Source organism: Microcaecilia unicolor, chromosome 1 (assembly GCF_901765095.1).
Source record: "Microcaecilia unicolor chromosome 1, aMicUni1.1, whole genome shotgun sequence".
Taxonomy (NCBI): Eukaryota; Metazoa; Chordata; class Amphibia; order Gymnophiona; family Siphonopidae; genus Microcaecilia; species Microcaecilia unicolor.
The window spans coordinates 349229949-349254192 of NC_044031.1; the positions used below are offsets into that span (position 1 = coordinate 349229949).

The window sequence follows — 24244 nt, forward strand, 5'->3', positions numbered from 1 at the left end:
GCATATGTGAAAGCTAGGAACAAAAAGATAGCCAGAGCTATTATGCAACTTGAAACACAGCTAAAGCGAGTAAAGCGACAATATGCGGGCAACTCAAATAAAAAGACCTGGGAGCAACTTAAAGTGACGTAGGTAGCTCTTAATTCCTACCTGCATGATTATCAATAGAAATCAAACAAAATAAAACATGGAAAAGAAAATAAGATGATACCGTTTTTATTGGACATAACTTAATACATTACTTGATTAGCTTTCGAAGGTTGCCCTTCTTCCTCAGAGAGTGGACTAACACGGCTACCACACTCCTCTACCTGCATGAGAAAGCCATGAGGGCAATGTTCTACCAAAAATACAAGCTACAGAGGTATGGGAATAAAACAGGCTCGCTGTTGGCTAGATTGGTAACAAATTGGAAATCCCACAGGGTGATCATGGCAGTAAAGGACAACTCGGGGGTCCTAAAGACCAAAAGTGAAGACATTAAGCAGATTTTGTTAAATACTATACAAAATTATACCAGAAACAGCAAAGATTGACATCCCTGGGCTCTTATTTGGGGAAACTGGGTATGCCACGCTTGACAGAGCAGGAGATAGAAAGTCTGAATGAGCCCATCCGAGGCCAGGAACTTCAGGCAGTGATTAGGGGCCTAGCGCTCCATTCTGCGCCTGGCCCGGATGGGTTCACAGGTGAGTTTTATCTTTAAATCGTTTTTTGTTGATGTTATATAGTACATTACAGTTCACATTATTGACAGTTTCATTCTTCTACCAACATCCATTTTCAAGTTTAACCCCAACTTTCCCCCCTCCACTTCCCAACCCTTCCCTCTACCTATTATGACTGTTGAATGTTATATCCATACATTCAATCTAGCATATTTCAGTTTATATACATTTCTTGCATTTTGACCTAACAGGGTGTGTATTACAGGTTTAGCAAATAACTACGTGCTGCTGGCGTCAACGTGTTCCAAAAGGGTGCCCACTGGTGTTGGAACTGTTTCCCTTTGGAGGTATCAAAGTCCGCTATGCCCAGTCGCTCCATACGTAGTAACCACAACATTTTTGTTCACCATTGTTGGAGTGTTTGGGCCCAAGGAGTCAACCATTCCGTCAAAATAACTTGCTTGCTTACAATAACTGTGCATGCCAAAAATGCTGTAAAACCTCTCCTCTTATGGCGCCCTATGTCTGGGTATCCAAACAACACTGCCGGGTTATACTTCCAACTTTGATTCCATATTTTGTTAACATATTTTATTAGGTCTCTCCAAAACTTCTGTATGTTCTCACAGGTCCAGAACATGTGGTCTGCACCTTCTGCCCTACACTTAGGGCATTCTCCCCAAGGAGAGAGACCCATGTAGAATGCCCTTCTTGGAGGTACATATAGACGAGTAACAAATTTATATTGTAATTCCCAATGTGTGGATTGTTCCGTTGTTCGTCTGATCGAAAGTACATGAGCTTTGATTTGGGCTGCTGTAATGTACACATGAAGGTCTTCCGTCCATTGTCTTGACACTTTGAGATAATCCAGTTCCTTGGCGTTGTCTTTTATATGTTGATGGTGATGAGAAAGTGGCACTTTTTGCTGTGATTCCAGGGAGAACGCTGACAAGAGCTCCTCTTGCACATCCTCCGTGAGGGATTCCCACGGCAAGGAGTGCACATAATGCTTAAGCTGTTCATAGTAAAAACGATCTTTGTTCAGCACTCCACACAGGTGAGTTTTAATAAATTGCTGCCAGAATCCTCCCTGGGCACCCTTAGAGCATACTATGATAGTGTGATAAAGTCTGGGAAGCTCCCCTGTCATGCAAATGCAGCACTAATAACGCTACTGCCGAAGCCGGTCAAACCGGGAGATTAGGCCGATGCATATCGGCCAATATCATTGCTCAATGTAGACAATAAAATTCTAGTGAAAGTTTTGGCCAATCGATTAGCACAGATTCTGCCCTGGTTGATAGGCGAGGAGCAGACAGGGTTCGTGCAACAGAGACAAGCGGGAGGGAATGTTCGCAGATTGCTATTGGCGATGGCCCATTGTAAAAAGGAGAATGTCTCGGCACTTCTGCTGAGTCTTGATGCTGAAAAAGCATTCAATAAAGTAGACTGGGAATTTATGTTTGGCACTCTACGCCATGTGGGCTTCCAGGGATGGTTTTATGATGCAATACACACCTTATATACAGAAACAACAGCCGAGATTCTAATTAATGGGGTGAGAAGTGAAGCTTTCCAGATTAATCGAGGGACACGTCAAGGTTGCCCACTCTCGCCTTTGTTATTTATTCTTTTATTGGAGCCATTACTCAGGGCATTAAAGTTGGAGGAGGGAGTGTGTCAGGTTCTCAGGTTCAAAACACGCAGGCACGGACTCTGGAGCAATCGTGAGCCCTTGGGCTGCTGACGAGGAGCGGCAGCAGCAGGCAAAACCCACCAACCAACACTGGGCTAGCACACCGGCAAAGGCAAGGACTGCAGCCGCAGACAAGCGAGCCGGAACGCACGGACTGGAACGCACCGGACTGGAACTCACCGGACCGGTACACCCTGGGCTGAAACACACCGGACTGGTACGCACTGGACAGGAACACACGGGACTGGAACCAGGCTTCACCTACACTTAGCCGCCGTTCCCCAGGGGTTGAGCCCCTGGGTGCAGGCCGCCGGCAGGACTTGGAGGAAAACTGGTACTGGAACACCAGGAAACTCACACTAGAAGGAACACTAAACAAGCTTGGCCAAAACAGGGTTCAGGATAGGAATCAGGATTCCCAAACAGACCGGACTGGAAGGAAACTGAAAGCAAGCAAGGCAGACACAAGCAGGAGGGGAACTGAAGCTGAAGACAGCCAGCCACGAACAGAGGAAGTACAGATACTATACAGGGAAAAGGACTTCCAGACAAGCTTGACTAACCAGGGTAGGGTAGAAGCCCAAAGGGAACAGGGAACCAGGATACAGAAGTGCCCACAGGCACCCAGACAAAAGCAAGGCTGCAGTGCAAACTGCACTGGGGAATCAGGTTCTCAGACAGAAGGGAAAGGAAGCCAAAAGCAGACAGGGTTCAGAAGTGCCCACAGGCACCTAGGCAAAAGCAGGGCTGCAGTGCTAACTGCACAAGGGGTTCAGGGTTCTCAGACAGGAAGGAAAGGGAATCAACAGAACTGGATTCCAGAAAGGAATCAGGAGACAAACAAACAAGGAATACCTACTAGGAACATAAACTATAAAGCAAGGCTAAGCAAGACAACGCAGAAGTGCAAACTGCACCAACACTACCTGGACCTTTGGCGTTTGCAAAGGCCCTGAATGGAAGAACACCATTTCCTTATCAAGGCCCTGACTGATGATGTCACAACTACTGGACACAGGCAGGAAGCATACTGAAGCACAGAGAGGCTTCACACACCCAGGTGCAGTATTGTGGAGTAATTAGAGCCACGTTGGAAGCAGCCAGCACACATAGACAGAGCTAACTCAGGCAACACACACAGGTGCAGTATAGTGGAGTAATTAGAGCCACGCTGGAAGCAGCCAGCACACAGAGACAGAGCTGACTCAGGAAGAACAGACAGAAGCCAGCTCAGAAGCTGACCACCAGAAATAAGGTAAGTTTGAGAGGGGTCAGGACCACAATCGTAACAGTGTGTAAGGGATACGGATGGGAGATCATTAAATAAAAGCGTTGGCATTTGCAGATGGTTTGCTAATTCTGCTAAAGAATCCAGATGGGTCCCTTCTGGTATTGCTACGAACAATTGATATTTATAGTCAATTTTATGGCTTTACTTTAAACTTCCAAAATTCAACAGCTATGGCGGTGCTCGGAAGGGATGGGACCCAATGGCAGGGTAAAATTAATATCACTTGGGCAGGAGGGGAGTTTAGGTACTTGGGGGTCTTTATACCGAGGGATTTAACACAACTATACACTCTAAATGTTGCTAGATTGGTGGGAGACACGTGTGCACGGTTAGAGCTCTGGCAGGCTTACCCGCTTTCTTCGATGGGCCGTATTGCTATAATTAATATGATGATTGTACCAAGGTGGCTATTTGTGTTTCAGGTGTTACCATGTCTCCTTTCGCCCAAAGATGAAAGAACATTGATTGGTACAGAGGCACTAGCTTTTTATCTGCAATGTCACTGGAGACATTTGTACTACAGAATATCCACTTTGGCTACTTGTTGCATGCGCCACAAGTAAAGATCCAAAATGATTTTGAGGATACTGGAGGCGGGGTTGGTGGTTGGGAGGCGGGGATAGGGCTGGCCAGACTTATACGGTCTGTGCACTGAAGAGGACAGTACAAATAAAAAAAGTAGCACATATGAATTTATCTTCTTGGGCAGACTGGATGGACCGTGCAGGTCTTTTTCTGCCGTTATCTACTATTTGTAACAGCAAGAGCGGTCTGGAGATGGGTTTGTAAGCTGCATCGCTTCTCAGCAAATACAACACCATTCCTGCCGATATGTGGGAACCCAGACTTTCAGCCGGGGTTGCTACACAACGCTTATTTAAGATGGAAACAGAAAGGCCTGGTCTACTTAATACATGTGCTGACTGAGGAGCTGCGGCAAAGCTATCAGTTATTGCCTTCAGATATCTTTTACTATTACCAGCTAAAACACTATTTAGCTAGCTTACCTTGGGATTGCCTTACGGAAAATGTGCAAGAGGAGTTGGCGGAAGCATTTACAATCAGAGCGCAACAGAAAGTGCCGCTCACATTCCACCATAGACACATAAAAGACACAAGCCCAGAGTTAAACTTTGGAAAACTGGCAGAAGCGTGGAGTGCAGAGCTGGGAGTCAAAATCACAACAGAAACTATAAAGGAACATATAATGGGACTACGAAAGGTAACCACGCTGTCAAAACATTGGGAGACCCAGTATCGGGTGGTACTCCAAACTCATATACCCCCGAGGCGGGCCTTTCATATGGGGCTTTCCCCGGATGGGGCGTGTCCAAAGTGTGGTGCAGAGGGAGCTAACCTAGGACATATGTTTTGGAAGTGTCCAGTGACGCATGCCTTCTGGGCCAGGCTTTTACAGTTTATCTCTGGCATCTGGCAAACTGACTGGTGCCCCGAACCGGAGATGCTGTTTGGGAAGTTGAAGGTGCGAGGCCCAAACCCGCTGGGAATGAGAGAATTTGCACTTAAAGTGATAATTATGGCTAAGTTGCCTGGCTGACTATCGAACCGCCTTTGGATCAGTATTGGTGGGGGGAGATGTTGCAGCTTTTGAGATTTGAAAGACTTGAAGCAAATAAGCAGGCCCCCGCTGGAGATCATCGGCTTCAACATAGATGGAGCCCGTTCTGGGAAATGTTGACCCCTGCAGTCCAAGGACATTTATTAAATATGTGAATAAATGGGGATATAGGAAATGGTAACAACATGCTGATAGTCAGAAGGGGTTTAAGGGTAGGTCTCAGGGAGGGGTGGGGGGGAAATTATGAGGATTTAACGTTTACAAGCAAGTGTGTTAAGATGAAAATACAGGTTTTGAATGTATATTGATGGTTATTGAGTGAATATACACTGTATGGATGGCATATTAAGTAAAACAATAAAAATCATTTAAACATAAATGATCTAGATATGGGAATAACTAGTGAAGTAATTAAATTTGCTGACGACACAAAGTTATTCAAAGTTGTGAATTTGTAAGAGGACTGAAAAATTGCAGCAAGACTGGGAGACTGGGCATCCAAATGGCAGATGATGTTTAATCTGAGCAAGTGCAAAGTGATGCATGTGGGAAAGAGGAACCCGAACTATAGCTACGTGATGCAAGGTTCCACGCTGGGAGTCACCAACCAAGAAAAGGATTTAGGTGTCACCGTTGATGACACATTGAAACCCTCTGTTCAGTGTGCAGCAACGTCGAAGAAAGAAAATAGAAGGTTAGGTATTAGGAAAGGAATGGAAAATAAAAATGAGGATGTTATAATGTCCTTGTATCGCTCTATGGTGCGACCGCACCTTGAATACTGTGTGCAATTCTGGTCACTGCATCTAAAAAAAGATATAGTGGAATTGGAAAAGGTACAGAGAAGGGCGACAAAAATGATACAGGGAATGGGACGACTTCCCTATGAGGAAAGGCTAAAGCGGCTAGGCCACTTTAGCTTGGAAAAAATATGGCTGAGGGGAGATATGATAGATGTCTATAAAATAATGAGTGGAGTGGAATGTGTAGGCCTAAATCGCTTGTTTACTCTTTCCAAAAATACTAGGACTAGGGGGCACACAATGAATCTACAAAGTGGTAAATTTAAAACAAATCAGAGAAAAGTTTTCTTCACTCAACGTGTAATTAAACTCGGGAATTCATTACCAGAGAATGTGGTAAAAGCGGTTAGTTTAGTGGGGTTTAAAAAAGGTTTGGATATCTTCCTAAAAGAAAAGTCCATAAGCCATAGTTAAGATGGATGGGGAAAATCCACTGCATATTTCTAGGATAAGCAACATAAAATATACTGTTTTGGGGATTTTTCCAGATACTTATGACCTGGATTGGCCATTGTTGGAAACAGGATACTGGGCTTGATGGACCTTTGGTCTGTCCTAGTATGGCACCGCTTATGTTCTTATATGTTCTGCCCCACTTTACATAGTAACATACTAGATGACGGCAGAAAAAGACCTGCACGGTCCATCCAGTCTGCCCAAGAAGATAAATTCATATGTGCGACTTTTTTTATTTGTACTGTCCTCTTCAGGGCACAGACCGTATAAGTCAGGCCAGCCCTATCCCCGCCTCCCAACCACCAACCCTGCCTCCCACCACCAGCTCTGGCACAGACCGTATAAGTCTGCCCAGCACTATCCCAGCCTCCCAAATACCAGTCCCGCCTCCTACCACCAGCTCTGGCACAGACCGTATAAGTCTGCCCAGACCGCATAAGTCTGCCCAGCACTGTCCCCGCCACCCAACCACCAGCCCCGGCACAGACCGTATAAGTCTGCCCAGCACTAGTCCCGCCTCCCAACCACCAGCCCCGGCACAGACCATATAAGTCTGCCCAGCACTAGCCCCGCCTCCCAACCACCAGCTCTGCCACCCATTCTAGGCTAAGCTCCTGAGGATCCCTTCCTTCTGCACAGGATTCCTTTATGTTTATCCCACGCATGTTTGAATTCCGTTACTGTTTTCATCTCCACCATCTCCCGCGGGAGGGCATTCCAAGCATCCACCACCCTCTCCGTGAAAAAATACTTCCTGACATTCTTCTTGAGTCTGCCACCCTTCAATCTCATTTCATGCCCTCTCGTTCTACCGTGGTAAGCTGTGGTTTCAGCATGTCAGGCATGGAGATCCAAGGCCCTTAAAAGTAAACCAGAAGGTTTAGCCTCAGAAAGGGGAAAGGGCAAGGCATTAAGCTGCAGAGCAAATTAGCCAGGATTCCCCAGCTAAGAAGATTGGCTTAGAGGAGTTTGAACATGACCAAGGAAAGTCCTGCTAGAATAAATGCAGGAGGAATGGTACTAAGGCCTGTCTTTAAAGCAGGGTTTATTTACAAGCACTGTTTTTATTTACAAGCACTGTTAGAATACTAAGGCTGTTTGTGCTTAAAGGCAGGGAAGAAAATATTAATTCTGTTTGAGTCTGAAAGCAGGGAAAAACTAGTTGGGCCTGTGTTAATTGCATGAGGAGAAAGCAAGCCTCTGGTAATTGGACATGGGGGTGAGTGCTAGGTTCTGTTTTAGTTGTGAATAGGAGTTAACAATCTACGTTGAAATTACTGTGCCAGTTAAGCGGAAAGCACAGCTATAAGACATTGAATATACTGGCTAACCTAGGGGCAGATGGCCCCAGTTGTGTAGAAGTACTGCCTGAGGAAAAGCAGAGACAAAGACTAGGGGAAAGAGGAAAGCCCTGATCTTTGGGTTGTACTAATATTGATTCTAAAAGTGAATTTAAAACTCATAAGAGAAGTTGGAAGGAGTCATATGTTAACTTTGAGCATAGGAAACAGGTTTGAGTTCCAAGGAGTCCAGGTGGCATGGTGGAGGCCAACCTGGAGCCCAACCACAGAAGAGAAGCTATCGGCCATGAAGGCCAGAATTCAGAATGGCTATCCGGTTGATCCGGTCGGAGCTCAGGACACCAGTTACCCAGGTAAGGGGTACATGGTGGGAGCAGGATATGGGTTGTACTGTATATGCTAAGAGGCTGGGGAATAGATATTCTGAGTGTGCACACAAATACACATGTGCTCCTGCACATCCTTATTCATACATTACAAAAGATTCCACATAGGGCACATGTGAACATCCCACATGCAGCCCCCTAAGCAAAAATGGAGTTTTGTGTCATATACATAAACTACATGGAAAGCCACAATTAAAGGAGCCTTTGTAGGTTTCTGGCTGGGTACAATGAGCCCACAGATCAACCATGTATTACACAAACCTATATCTATATCAATTAGATTTTTCAAACATACCTACCTTAGGTCTGATTCAGGGTAATCTGGATCATATGAGCCCGATCCATTTAATGAAATGAGAGCTGCAGAGCTTGTAGAAAGAAAAAGGTGGGTGGCTCCTGAAATGACACTTACTGGAGAGCTGGCAGACACCTCCAACGGCACAGTGTAATTGCTGTATACTACACTCCCCATTATCTGGACCTGAAACCAACAGACATGAAAGAAAAGTAATCACCAGGATCCAGTGAACCATGAGCAAGCTCTGCTACCCGTTATTCAAAAGAGATGGCCTCTTAAACGTCTGTGCAGTAAAACAAATGTTAATAAAACGCTTTCACAAAATCTGCAACACTGCTTGAATTCTGGTTTATTACTGGTTTGCTTAATTTTTCTCCTAAATTCTTCATCCATTGTCAGCAAAGGGTATATTGTATGCAGACAACATACTAGCATGGTAACAGCACTTGAGGAATGCACATATCAAAACTAAGAAACATGCAGAGTGCTGTCTCTTGCAATATTGTATCATTATGTAATATGTGACTAACATTTAGAGACATGCAAAACTACATGTACTCATTTCCAGTGAGGAAATTCTAAAGAATTGTCATCTTTCTCCCATTCTGTAAATTTTGAGAAGAAAAAAAAAACCAGAGTGTCTTCCAGTGAATTTTCTGAAAATGAAATGGGGGGAGGAGCAGAGTTAATTTAATTAAATTAATTAATTTTGGGGCAGTCAGAGTTAATAGAAGAAATGCTTAATTCAATCTGGTCTAAATTAGAGATGTATGGATCTACCTGTAAATGTTATGTACTTGAATTGAGGGCTCTGGAAAACTTTTCAGGTTATGATTACATCTATTTGTCCGTCACCCCTCCCCCTCCCCCCAAAAATAATAAGTGGCAATCCTGGATTACAAACGTTGAACAAGAGAGAGAAAGAGAGACAGAGTCCAATACTTATACATGTCTCAGTCTATAAATGTATTCTTCTCGTTCTTACCTATCCAAAAAGAAAAAGTTTTCTGATTCACATTCCCTGCAGCCTTGAAGGTGTATTTCATTTCTAAATCACAAGCATGTTAACTCATTCAAACAGAAAAAAGGGAGGGCATAATTCCAGCCTTTTTTTTTTATAACTTTCTCTGTCTTAACACACAGTACTCTTACCCTTGCAATGGCAGTGTAGTTTCCGTACTCCAAAAAGTAACTTGGAAAAAGGATAGTTTGTTTCCTGTTGTCCATATTGGGATGGAGCAGGACTTGAACACCATCAGACCTTAATAGAGACCAGCTATACAGAAGACCTTGGGAGATGTTGCAAAGGATTGCAGATTCAAAAATGACGCCCAGCTGCAGAGATTGATAGCGTCGAACCTAGACAATTTAATTAAAAGGAAGAGTTAAGAAATCTCATAAAGGTCACACCAAGTGTTTTACTTGGTTAATGGCACAAGACAGAGAATACAAAATACAGCTGCCAGGATAATTGAAGGGGTCTCTAGCTTTGCTTATGTTATTCCTATGTTACAAGACCTTCATTGGTTACCAAACGTCTGGCATATTAAGTTTCAGGTGTTTCCTTTATTTTTTCAAGGCTCTTAATGATTACGCATCTTTAAGTATTGCATCAAGTCTGAAAATCTATCATCCAACAAGACCATTGCACTATCAAGGAAAATGATTATTGAACATGCCTTCTTTTCACCAAGTCTACTCAGAAGAAGATCCTTCTTGCAAGTTTTGTACTGGAGGTCTGATTTTATGGAACAATCTAAGGTTAAATTTGCGACAGTTCACTTTGACTCTCATTTAGAAAGCAGTTAAAAGCGTATTTATTCCAGCAAGCTTTTGCACTGGATTGAATTACATTCTTCTGTTTTTAATGTTGCATATTTTAAATAATTTTATGATGGATGTTGTTTGTTTTAGCATTTTTTAATTTTTACTGATGTTTGTTATAACCCATTTAGATTTTTACAAATAAAGCAGAATAAAAAAATTATTTTATAAATAAATACTACTTCAGTGTCTTCCTGCACAATAACATTAACATGTACTGCGGTTTCAGCTTATCTCTGGATGATTTGTTAAACAACAGCACTTGTAAAGCACTGGCCTCCTTTTTCTGCAGTAGAACAGGATGGCAATCACAAACACTAAGCTACAACTATTGAGTCTATCTGTTTCTGTTCTGTTCTAAATGCAGTAACCGTTGGAGGCATTCCAAGCACATTTCCCCACACCTACCAGTACCACACAAAAATAATCTTTACTTCACAGGAGCTGGGCAATTCTATAAAACAAGTGCTAACATTTATACATGAATTACACATATAAATGATTAGAAAAATGGTGTTTTTACATGTATCTATGTGCACATAAACACATAAATGCCAAAGTACCTAAGTACTATTCTGTAACTATCTGCATTTCTCACATAGTGTGTATTTTATAGGTAGGCACACACATAGACACTCGCACTTATGCATGTAACTCATTGAAATCTATAAGTTACATGCTTATCTCTGGCATTTAGGCACATACATTTATGCCAGCTCTAAAGTGCTTGCACCTAATTTATGCTAGGAAAAACACCCTGGTAGTTATAGAATTACTCCCCAAGTGTATTGACACTTAGCATGGATGTGCACAGCATCTCCTATCTGCAATAGTGACAGCTCACAGTAAGTTACTGTTTGCTAACTACAATGTGTAGTCTACACTAGTGCTGTCCAATTCGGCCGAAAAGTTTTTTTTTTTAATTTGAATTGATTCAATTCAGTTATTTAAGGCTACTATCAATACATAGAAAATAAAATTTATTTTTCTACCTTTGTAGAAATGTTTGTAATCGTGTTGGTCCCAGTCTCTGGTTTCTGTATTCTTCTGTCTTCTCGTACTTCTTTTGTCAAGGTCTCCTGGTCCATTTGGCATTTCTTCTCTGTCCTTGTCCATCATTCAACTCCCCTCTGTGTCCCTGCCTCTATCTTTCTGTCATGTTGAGCATCTCCCCTCTCTGTATCTTGATTCTTGCCCTGTCCAGCAGCACCCCTCTCCCCTTCCATCCAGCATCTGCTCTCCTTCTCTTCCATTCTACGTGTGAGTTCTTCTTTCCTCCTTCCATCCTCTTCCATCCAGCATCTGCCCTCCTTCTCTCCCCTTCCATTCAGCAACTGCCCTCCTTCTCTCCCCTTCCATTCAGCAACTGCCCTCCTTCTCTTTCCTCTCTCTTCCATTCATGGTCTGCACTTCTCTCCCTCTTCTATCTATGGTCTGTTCTTATTTTCTCACCTTCAATCCAGACTCTGCCCTCTTTCTCTCTCCAGTTACCACCTCTTCTATCCTGCCTGTGCTGTATAAGTATGGGAGCATGTTAGGCTCTGAGAGAGATCTCATCTGCTAGAAAAACCTTTGATAAAGGTGTGAGGTGAGAGAAAAGGCAATGAGAACACTAAGGAACATTCAAAGATACCCATATGTCACAACTCTTAAAAGTAAGACTGGGATAGAAAAATAGGGAAGCCTCTTAATCTGATGAACACTTGAGGTGTTCCCATGAAATACATAGTGGAAAATAGAGTCTGCCGCCTCTCTTAATTGGCCATCAGATGGCGCTTGTTTTGTGTTCTAAAGCTGTTGCAGAAAAAGACTTTCTCTTTTCCAGTTTAAGCTTATGGAAAGGCAATTTGCCAGATACTTTCAAAGTTGGCGCTCTGGGTTTTGATTAGCTCAGGAGTTCAAATCTAGCCAGGAGGTACTGGATTTTCCTCAGTCTCAGCCAGGGAGTAGACAGAGAAAGATCTCTTTCCTCAGACCCTGTCAGCAGTTATATTTTATAACTTGAGAGCAGCTATATTTCATGAACTCCCCAGATACTACTCAGGTAGTAAACAAATGTTTAGATAGTTTTATAATTGAACCTGTTTGCTGATTTCACTTTTTCTGTTCTCTGTTCAAGTTCTGTGATAATAAACCTATAATTTAATAGCTCTGCTGTCCTGGACTGACTAAGAATCCTGGTGGTTTGTGTTTTGGGTCTGTGAGTACTGTCTGGAAACTGTGAAACCCCTGGGAGTGTGGCCCCAGTGTCCTAGAAATCACTGGGGAATAACTTGTGGGTGGGATACTCTCCCAGAGGCAAGTGGAACCTAGTGCATGTGGTGGAGGGTTAGCTAGTATAGAGCATGTGCCCAGGTGCAGGCAATCCTAAGCACTGCTAGGGACAGACCCTCTAGGTGGCCACAGGGTTAACCCCAAGTGGGTGCTAGGCAGTGACAGCCTTTTTTGGTGGCACTGTGGTGGGATTGTCAGACTCAATGCGTTGGGTGAGGGTCACCATCCGCTGAGTGATTCAGAGTTTTTTTTTAATCTGTAACCTTCAGACACAGAGCACAGTGAAGAAGTGCAGAAGTAGCAGGGTCTCCTTCCCATTCAGTTTTTTGGTAGTGTTAGGAGATAGCAGCATGCTGGTGGTGACAGGTAGCAGCCCTCAGACTCAGGATATGCCTGACTTAACACAAGAGTGACCGGATGACCTGCCTATGTAGAGTTCTTCTGGAGGAGAGCAGACGCCTTGTGGGCAGAGGCTGGATGCCACACCGAGATCCGGCAGATCTACATGGTAGAGAAACGGTGGATGGACCAACAGTGGTGAGAGTAATAGGAACAGCAGAATGAGGAGCGGGAATTCCAGCTGCGGTGAGAAAAGTGTGAGCGTGAATTCCAGCTGCAGAAAATGAAGTTGGAGATGGAAATGGCTCGTAGCCAAAGCTCAAGTCCAACCCCTGCGCCTAGGCCAGAGATAGGATCCAAAGCCCGGAACGGGTCAAACTTGTTTGCGCAGTTTGATACCTGAAGTGACATCGATGGATATCTAACTGCCTTTAAAAAAACTTGCCAACTCAATGAGATTCCTCAGAAAGAGTGGGTGAGCTATCTGAGAAGAAATCTCACTGGTAGAGTACTTGAAGCAATCCAAGGAATGTCTATGGAGACATGCTACCAGATTGAGGAGGTGTGCAAAGCTTTGTTAAACTGTTATGCCGTTACCCCCAAGACATATAGACTAATGTTCCGGACTTTGCAAAAGGGGGTGGATGAGACTCACAGTGAGTTTGTGATCCAGATAAGATACCAGCATCAGTGGTGGCTCAGTGGAGCCAAGCTTGAGACCCTGGAGGACTGCCAAAACCTGATGATCCTGGAGCAGTTTCTTCAGCATTGTCATCCAGAGGTGAGGGAATATGTTCAAGATCACCAGCCCTGTACTCCAAAGAAGGCAGCTGAGTTGGCTGACATCTTGATGGCTAACCGCCCTGGATGGCATAGAGAAGCCGTCCTTATGCACAGCAGCTGAGAACTAAGGGCAACCAGGTCTCCAAGTCAAATATCCCTGCAACCTCAGGGAGTCTTTTACTAGTCATCTGCTGCAGGGCTCATAGGAATAAAATGGGCCCTGCTGCAGATAACTCGAGCTAAGCTTTAGTAAAAGACCCCCTCAGAGACTGTCAGCAAAACCTCCAGTGTTCCCCCAAAACCTAAAGACTTTAGGCATGAGCGTCCTTGTTATCAGTGTGGGCGTTCAGGACATTTCAAAGCGGATTGCCCAGATAATCCCAAGCCTGCACTAAAAAGCATTTCAGTTCCTGCACCAAAGCTAGTGGCTTTCGTGGATGGCTCCAGTCCCACGAAGGAGGAACACGCAGTTTCCGCAGCAGAAAAAGTCACTAGCCATTCATCAAGAAAGGAAGCAGATAGGTTTCCACAACACTATAGGACCCCAGTAACTGTGAATCACACCCAGCTAGCTAGGCTTGAGGACATTGGCTTTAGCATGACTTTATTATGACCAGAGCTAGTGCCAGAGGATGCTATTCCACCAGGGTGCATTGTGGAGGTAGTGTTAGCCAATGGATCCAGAGAGACTGTACCCATTGCTCAAGTATCCCTGGATCGGGGTACCAAGCCTGGATACAAAGAAGTAGGAATAATGAAAAACATGCCAGTACCGATACTGTATGGGACTGACATGGGTCCAGTGAACATTACCCTTGATAGCAGAGTCAGCATTTCCCATATGGTAAACCATAGTCAGGCCCAGGTGGCCCAAAAAGCAGAAGCAGCAGAGATCACCTCTCCAGTTCCAAATCCTGAGCCAGTCCAGGTGAAGTCAGCTGACCAAGTGGCAGGACAGGGTGCCCCAGTGCTTCCAGCAGCACCAGTTCCTGAGGTGACCGGGGCCATGAGTATGGAACAGCTTGACTTAACTGACATACCTATTGATCACACTGTTGACCCTGATTTGTCAGAGTCACAAGCAGAGACCCTTCCTGTTATGGATACTGATATAGGACAGAGACATGCTTTTCAGGGAGCACAGCACTCTGACCCTGACCTGGAAGTCCTAAGGCAGAGGACTGGTCAGCCAACCAATGAGACTTGTAAAGATCATATCCTACGGAAAAGGAGCTTGCTGTACAGACAGATTGATCCTACTGATCCTAACAGGTCCTGGACAGTAGGCAAACAGCTTATAGTGCCCAAAGCATACAGAGAACAACTCCTACAGACTGTCCATGATATTCTGCTACCAGGACATCAGGGGGTGACACACACTAGACTGACAGAACTTCTATTGGCTGGGAGTATCTTGAGCTGTAGTTATTATTATTTATTGCATTTATACCCCACATTTTCCCACCTATTTGCAGGCTCAATGTAGCTTACAGAGTGTTATTATGAAATAGTCATGAAAGGATCTTAGATATATTCGGTGGTAGGACGAAGGTATTTGAAGAAAGAGAAGGGGGTGTTAAATAGGGTGATGTAGGAGGTGTAATTAGCTGTGTGGGTAGGTTGTGTGGTGATTTGTGTCTTTAAGGGTTCTTTTTGTAGGCTCTATTGAAGAGATAGTTGACTATTGTCAAAACTTTTATGCGTGCCAAAGAGTGGGTAAGAACCAAGATTACCCCCAAGCACACCTGAAACCTTTACCCATTATCAGTGAGTAATTTGAGAGGATAGCTATGATATAGTAGGGCCTCTAGCTGTCTCTAGCCAGACCGGGAAAAGGTATATACTGACAGTGGTGGACTTTGCTACCAGATATCTGAAGCGGTAGCCTTATCCTCAATAGAAGCAGAGAAAGTCGCCACTGTCCTGCTAGAAATATTTGCCTTGGTTAGAGATGCATAAGAAATACTCTCAGACCAAGGGACAGAGTTTATGTCTGAGCTGATCCAAAATCTGTGGGCACACCGTGGAGTGAAATCTGTACTGTATGCACCACCCCATATCATCCTCAAACTAATGGGTTAGTGGAGAGATTTAATTGGGATATTAAAGCATATGTTAAAGACTTTTGTGAAGTCAGGAGACTGAGATTGCATACAGAGAAGTACCCTAGGCGTCTACCAGGTTCTCCCCATTCATGCTGCTTTATGGCCAGAGGGCGAGAGAGCCCCTTGATCTAATAAGAGAACATTGGGAAGGGAAAGTTGACACTTCTGACACACCTCTTATTGAATATGTAGTCAATATACACCAGAAATTAGAAGACCTTGTGGCATTTGTCAGAGGTAACTTGCAGGCAGCCCAAACAAAGCAAAAGACCTGGTATGACCGTAAAGCCGAAATAGAGAGTTTCATGAGGACCAGCAGGTACTTTTTAGTCCCAGTATGTCAGAACAAACTTCAAGCTAACTGGGCAGGACCTTATAAGGTCATATGGCGCCTAAATGATACAAACTATGTTATATCTATGGGCTCTAAAGATAGAAAGCAGTGTACCTTTCATGTAAATATGTTAGAAGCCTACACGAATTACACAGTAATGGTGTTAACTGTGTGCAACCCACCAGAAGACTGTCAGGATAGTGAGCCCATACCTGACCTCCTAGCAGAGACATCACCAGAGGGATCTACACAGCAAACTGTAGTAGGAGATCAATTAACCGCCACTCAGAAACAGCAGCTAGAATCAGTATTGCAAAAGTATGCTGATGTGTTTTCTACTAAACCAGGGATTACTCATTTGGCTAATCTCAATGTACGCACAGGTGACCATTACCCACTGAAGAAGAGTGCCTATTGAATATCTGCTGAGGTGGAGAAGCCCTAGGTATTATAAAGAAGTCTCATAGTCCCTGGGATTCTCCTGTAGTTCTTGTTCCTAAGAAAGATGGTAAAACCCATTTCTTTGATGGACGAGTTGCTAGACCACTTAGCTGGGGCCCAGTACCTTACTACAATGGCCCTTAGGTGAGGGAACTGACAGACTCCCCTAACAGCTGCTTCTTAGAAGTGATCAGCATTCACTATTCCATTTGGTCTGTATGAATTTAATGTGATGCCTTTTGGAATGAAAAATGCCCCTGGTACATTTCAATGTTTGGTGATTTGTCTTTTAGATGGACTCCAGGAGCATGATAGGGCTTATCTTGATGACACTGCTGTGTACAGTCAGTCTTCGGATTTGAGTGGGGTGTTAGACCAGATAAGGGAGACCTGCCTGACCATCAAGCCCAGCAAATGTGAGATGGGGATGGCAGAAGTGCAATATTTAGGTCACAGAGTGGACAGCTAAAGCATGAACCAGCAAAGCTGGAAGCTATATACAATTGGTCCACTTTCCAAACCAAAAAGCAAGTATTGGCCTTCCTTGGGATACCAAGGTACAACAGAAAGTTTGTGCTTCACAATAGCAACATAGCCAAGACCCTGACTAACTTGACAAAAAAGTGACTGCCACGAATCATTACCTGGTCGCCAGAGTGTGAAGCAGCCTTCCAAAAATTAAAGACTATATTGGCTACAGCTCCCTTAATAGATGCACCTGTTCCCCTCCGAAGGGACACCACCTTGTAGAGGTGGAGGGGCTTGTGTGTTTCAATGACTTAGAGGGCTATGCTGAAGGGTTACCCATATCAGACAGGCCTCTGAGGAGAAACCAGACAAAGAGTGTCCCAAACTGGGAGAGTGGTAAGATGGTGACCTGAAGTTCGTATGCCCAACGGCCCAGCTGCCCTCTGAAGTTTCATCTTCTTTACGAAAATTTCCTCTCTGCAATTGCAGTTACCTTAACTGAGAGGAAGGGGACAACCGGTGGTCAGCCGCCAATGGCCAGCGTTTTATCCCCTGAGCAGCAAGAGCAGGACCGCTGCGCGACGAACTGCCCACAGATGAAAGGGTTGGCGAGTCCTTTGATTAGCGCCGGCGAAGGAGCGTCGACGCTCTTGGACCTGGAAAAAACAACTCCATCGCTCCCAAATTATTCAACCACCATGTCCAAAGGAGTGGAGGAGTGAGTTAGAGGTATATGCTGAAACGGAGGACGTTTACAGCAGAACCCGAATTGGCGGAACCACTCCTAAACACCTATGAGAAATCAACTTGGAGTTTTTGGCTCCCGTGGAGGTTACATTGAATACCATCTGGAAGGCGCTTCGGGACCTAACGGTGGCAGTAAATAATTCTGTTTCAGATATAATTTTAATAGAGAGTTACATGGACAATTCAACTGAACCCTTTGAGAGTAAAAAGTTGATATAACAAATGATTCTACATGAGAAAGAAGTGGTTATGATAATAAACCAGAAATTTTGAATAATAAAATGATTATTATTATAGATGATTAATATCGAGATTATTGTTTTTCCCAGAGTTCCAGGTATGACTCCTAAAGTTTTCCTCAGAAATATTTCCTCAAATTATTACTTTAAAAGGAGTGAAGCCTGTGAAAACTGGGATTACTTTAATCAGTGGGATTTGAATTAGAGACTTAAGTATATGTATTGTTAAATAATTTCTGTTTTTTGCCACTCTGCGAGATTCAGACATCTGCCCTAAGTGTGGGAAAGCTAATGCAAACCTGGGGCCACATGTTTTGGACCTGTCTATGTATTCAGAAGTTTTGGAGACTTTTAGCGTTGCATGTTTCCTCGATGTGGGGAATAAGGTGGCGTATTTCTCCAGGACAGTTGTTTGGCGATTACAACATACGGGGGCTGGCACGATCAGGTTCTCGTGTGTTCCTGCATAAAGCTCTGCTGGTGGCAAAAAAAAATATTTTACAACTCTGGTTGACTCCGGACATTCCAACAGTATCACATTGGCGCTCGTTGATGATCTACATGTGTTCATTTGAACGTAGTGGTATTACTGATCTCGCAGGATCAAGGGGAGACAAATTCTGCTCAGTCTGGGCACCTTTTTGGGACACCTTGACTCCAGTAGCTTGTAGTAGAGTGTTAAATTCCTGAAGTTGGGAGGGGGTAGGAGAAAATGTTACAAAATGTTGACCAATGTTATCTAAACTTAACAAGGGTATGCTTGGTATTGTACAATATCCATGTTATGATATAGCAATGCCCTGCTTTGTGTATTAATATCAATAAACATGAGTTTTAAAAAAAAATAATTTCTGGTTTTTAAAAGAGAAAGAATCCTGAAAATACCTTTTTCCCTGGGTTAGTGAAACGCTTGTTCCCTTATCAGGACAAGCAATTGGTTATTATGGGAGACATGAATACATTGCTGGATCCCATGGTAGATTGTACTGGGGCCAGAGGAGGGGGAACGAGGGGATATAAGGGGCATAAATTACTGAAGGAATTTGGGAACTCTCTTTCGATGGTGGATGCATGGAGGACCTTATACCCTGAGACTCGAGAGTATACGCACAGGTCCAGGGTCCATGGAACTTGGGGGCGGTTAGACTACATTTTAATATCAGAGGACCTCTTTTCCAGTGTCAAAGATTCAAAAATTGAAGAGATCATGATCTCAGACCATGGGCCCGTATGGGTGGAATTGGGTGCCCCTAGTAGCTTTCAACAAGCCAGACGCTGGAGATTCCCCAGTCACTTGATAAAAGACAAGTCGTACAAGAAATTTTTTACCACAAAATGGGAAGAATATACATTGTATAACAAAGCCCATATGTCTAACCCCCAATTACATATGTCTAACCCCCAATTATTCTGGTGTACTGGTAAGGCAGTCCTAAGGGGAGACTTGATCGCTTACGTGGCGGCAAGGCGGAAGAGAACAGCAATTAATCTCATACGGTTAAACAGAGAATTGTGTATCGCCAGACGCCGTTACTTCTCACAGGCAACAGAGGTGAATAGAGATAAATATTTATCTATTCAGGCAGCTATTAATTCACAACTACATGAAAAAGTGCAGAGGAACCAGATCTATCAAAAATACCGGTTCCACAGGTTTGGCAATAGAGTAGGGGGACTATTAGCTAGATTAGTGCAGAGGAAGGGGGGGAATAGAACGATACCGATAATGAAAGATAAGATAGGGGCACTCACTAACAGTGTCCCGATGTTACATTTACCCATTATATATTCGGATAATTGAAGTCACCCATTATTATCACATTGCCCATTTTGTTTGCGTCTCTGATTTCTTTTATCATTTCTGCGTCTACCTGCTCGTCCTGGTGAGGCGGACGGTAGTGCACTCCTATCACCGTTTTTTTCCCTTTTATACATGGAATTTCAACCATGATTTGACTATACACCGTATTGGCCTTGAAGAAGCCAACCAGATGATCAATGTGGAAAAATGAATTAGATGAGTAATATCTGGGGATAATCAGCTTAATACCACGTTTACTGTTTAATTGATCTCCTTCTCTTGTTTCACTCTCCCTGTTTAGTGGTCTAAGGAAGAGAATAGAATTACCTGACTGAAATAATTCCTACATATTACTTTCTCTGTATTTCCAGCAAGTTGTTTTATCGCTTGTAAAAATTTAAATGGTTATAAATAGATGCACCTGTTCACCAACATAGATTTGTGGTGAAGACTGATGCCTCAACATATGGCATTGGGGCTGTACTCAGTCAAGTGAATAGCAGAGGGGAGTAGAATCCCATTGCTTACCTGAGTCATAAGCTCCTTGACAGGGATGTAAAGTATGTAAAATATGTTTGGCCTCAGTGTGGGCCCTTAAGAAACTGCAACACTTTCTTAGAAGTTCTGAGAGAAGAGGACATCTTTGTGGGTAAGTGACATTATTTATTCTGAGCTTGGTAACTTAAAGATTAGGGTTTAAAAGATGTATCAACGCCACCTGAAATTAAACATGACCAAAACCGAGCTTCTCATTTTTCCCCCCAAACCCACCTCCCCACTCCCCCCGTTTTCTATTTCTGTTGATGGCTCTCTCATTCTCCCTGTCTCCTCAGCTCGAAACCTTGGGGTCATCTTTGACACTTCTCTCTCCTTCTCTGATCATATCCAACAGATTGCCAAGACCTGTCGTTTCTTTCTTTACATCCGTAAAATCCGCCCCTTTCTTTCCGAGCACTCTACCAAAACCCTCATCCACACCCTTGTCACCTCTCGTTTAGACTACTGCAATCTGCTTCTTGCTGGCCTCCCACTTAGTCACCTCTCCCCTCTCCAGTCGGTTCAAAACTCTGCTGCCCGTCTCGTCTTCCGCCAGGGTCGCTTTACTCATACTACCCCTCTCCTCAAGACCCTTCACTGGCTCCCTATCCGTTTTCACATCCTGTTCAAACTTCTTCTACTAACCTATAAATGTACTCACTCTGCTGCTCCCCAGTATCTCTCCACACTCGTCCTTCCCTACACCCCTTCCCGTGCACTCCGCTCCATGGATAAATCCTTTTTATCTGTTCCCTTCTCCACTACTGCCAACTCCAGACTTCGCGCCTTCTGTCTTGCTGCACCCTACGCCTGGAATAAACTTCCTGAGCCCCTACTTCTTGCCCCATCCTTGGCCACCTTTAAATCTAGACTGAAAGCCCACCTCTTTAACATTGCTTTTGACTCGTAACCACTCGCCTCCACCTACCCTCCTCTCCTCCTTCCTGTACACATTAATTGATTTGATTACTTTATTTTTTGTCTATTAGATTGTAAGCTCTTTGAGCGGGGACTGTCTTTCTTCTATGTTTGTGCAGCGCTGCGTACGCCTTGTAGCGCTATAGAAATGCTAAATAGTAGTAGTAGTAGTAATTGTAGGCTATTGATAAACACAGTTAGAATTAAAAAAAAAAAGAGCAAGCAAACCTTATTAGCTAGTCTCCATACCCTTTTCCCTATAGCTTTTAAAACAGCATTAACAGATAGTCTCTAGAAGGCACAGAAGAGCCCAGTTCAGTCCTCATTCCGACCCACGCTCCCGAACTCCCACCCATCCCTAGCTCAACTTTTCATTTATTGCCAATTATTCTAATAAAGACACCAAGAGAGGAATTTTCAATTTTCATTAGAGTTTGAATTACATTTAATTAGTTTCTAAGAAGCAAACCCTAAATAAATTACAAATTATAACAGTCAAAAGGATCATTATATTCATCTGATATCCCTAGTACCTTAAGAAGTTTTAATTAAACAACTCTATAATAAAAAGATGCAGTCAGTAGTCCAGCAGCGAGAGGGGTGCTATCCAGTCTTTTGCACTGTCACATGTATGATTATCTCCCAGTTGGTGAGATGTCATATGTGTGTGCTCAATACAAAGAGCTCCTAGCTCTCAGAGAACGAGTCCGTTCTCTTTGAGGCTAGAGTAGCAGACTTGGAGGAGCTGAGGGAGACAGTTACATAGAGGGGGCCTACAGGGACGTTGTAGAGAAGTCCCACCTCCAATCTGGCAGCCCCTGTGCTGCCTTGGGGGAAGGAGGTCTTCTAAAAGGAGAGCATCATCCTGGTGAGGCTGGAAGTGATCCTGTAGACAGGACCAGCATACCAGGGATTGCAACATTCTCTTGCACCGAGGATGTGTCTCCAGGGGCTAGTGCCCAGGTGGGAAGGGTTAGGACGGTTGTTGTAGTTGGTGATTCGATTATTAGGCATGTAGATAGCTGGGTGGCTGGTGGACATGAGGATTGCCTGGTCAAATGCCTGCCTGGTGCAAAGGTGGCAGATCTCACATGTCACCTAGAGAGGATTTTAGATAGTGCTGGGGAGGAGCCAGCTGTCTTGGTACATGTGGGTACCAATGGCATAGGAAAATGTGGGAGAAAGGCTCTGGAAGCCAAATTTAGGCTTAGAAAGCTCAAATCCAGAACCTCTAGGGTAGCATTTTTGAACAGGGCCCAAGAGACAGGCAGAGCTCCGAAGTCTCAATGCGTGGATGAGACGATGGTGTGGGGAGGAGGGTTTTAGATTTGTTAGGAACTGGGCAACATTCTGAGGAAGGGGGAGCCTATTACGAAAGGATGGGCTCCACCTTAACCAAGGTGGGACCAGGCTGCTGGCATCAGCGTTTAAAATGGAGATAGAGCAGCTTTTAAACTAGAGGCTTGGGGGAAGGCCGACAGTCACTCAAAAGCGCATGGTTCAGAATAAGGTATCTTTTAAAGATATCACCAAAACAGGGAAGATAGGGTATCCCGATAGTGAGGTTGCAAAAGAGAACGTAGTAGATCAGGTGTCCATAAATAAAAATAAAAATCAGACAAAAATTGCAAATTAATACACTCAAGTACTGAGCATGATGTAAATAGGAACAACAAACAGTTTGAAATGTCTATATGCAAATGCCAGAAGCCTAAGAAATAAGATGGGAGAGTTCGAATATATCGCACTAAAAGAAAAATTAGATATAACAGGCATCTCTGAGACCTGGTGGAAGGAGGATAGCCAGTGGGACACTGTCATACCGGGGTACAAATTACATCGTAGTGATAGGGTGGATCGAATTAGTGGAAGGGTAGCACTGGTGGAGGGCCTTGAATCAAATAGATTGAAAATTCTGAAGGAAACAAAATGCATCTTGGAATCCCTATGGATTGAATTTCCATGTGTAAAGGGGAAAAGGATAGGGATAGGAGTGTACTACTGTCCGCCTGGTCAGGATGAACAGATAGATGTAGGAGTCTTAATAGAAATTAGGAAGGCAAACAAACTGGGCAACACGATAATGGGTGATTTCAATTACCACTGAAAAAATTGGAATATGTAGAATCTAAATCACATCAAATTAAAAATTTCTACAATTGCAAAAGTGTTGAAAGGTGAAAACGGACTCTCACGCATGAAAAATCGTGGAGAAAAAAAGACCTCACTATGACCGGCAACACCTCCTTTCAAAGGACATGCCTTATAATAAGAGAGGGTGCCTCTTTAATCATAAGTCTTAGAAAAAAACGCCACATTAGATAACTTCATGAGATATATGCCCAAGCACCTTATCAAACACTTACAGGTGAAGACACAGTTGTTTAAATACAATGTAACGACCAAAAAAGAAAAAGTTACTTATCTTGGATGGTGAAAACAATAAGAAAAGCTTCCACAGATTAATGCAGACACTTAAATTGCGATTGCATTATCTTCATATCCTGACAGGGAAGCCCTGTTTTGCCAATGGATGGCTGCATCAGGGAAAAGTTTTTAATAACCACCTCCAAGAGATCAGCTCGCCTTGTGTGCTTTCATAGGCAACAAACAAATTGAAATGGCGGCCGGCTGCTTCTTCAACTGCTACTGTTTTTATACTTGGCGTCTGACGTCACTACTCCATATGCAAATATGCTTATAGAAAGGCTTTCCATTCGATGGAAATGTTCAAGCCCACAGGAATTACAGTTTGAAGTGTGAAGATCCATCGCTGCTCTTTTTGATGTAGCAACCTTCTAATGTCTCCTTTTCGCTCTGTGGTTTGAATCTGCTCCACTACAGTGCACTTTAATTCTGTGAAATTGTGTTGTTTATTGATACAGTGGGTCACCAAGGGTTTGTGTATTTCCTCTCTCTGAATGCAATGCCTATGTTCTATCAGTCAGGTCTT

At 43.6% G+C, this 24244-nt stretch overlaps 1 protein-coding gene across 1 annotated transcript in view; it reads right to left on the minus strand.

The window, feature by feature from the left end:
- The window catches only part of LOC115474082 (polycystic kidney disease protein 1-like 1), an 868156-nt gene that overhangs the window by 364071 nt on the left and 479841 nt on the right, over nt 1–24244 (minus strand). The window contains exons 13-14 of the mRNA XM_030209405.1: nt 9634–9840; nt 8483–8664 (exon numbers count right to left, since the gene is read on the minus strand). Coding sequence (XP_030065265.1) covers nt 8483–8664; nt 9634–9840 — 389 coding nt within the window. The remainder of the gene's footprint in view (nt 1–8482; nt 8665–9633; nt 9841–24244) is intronic.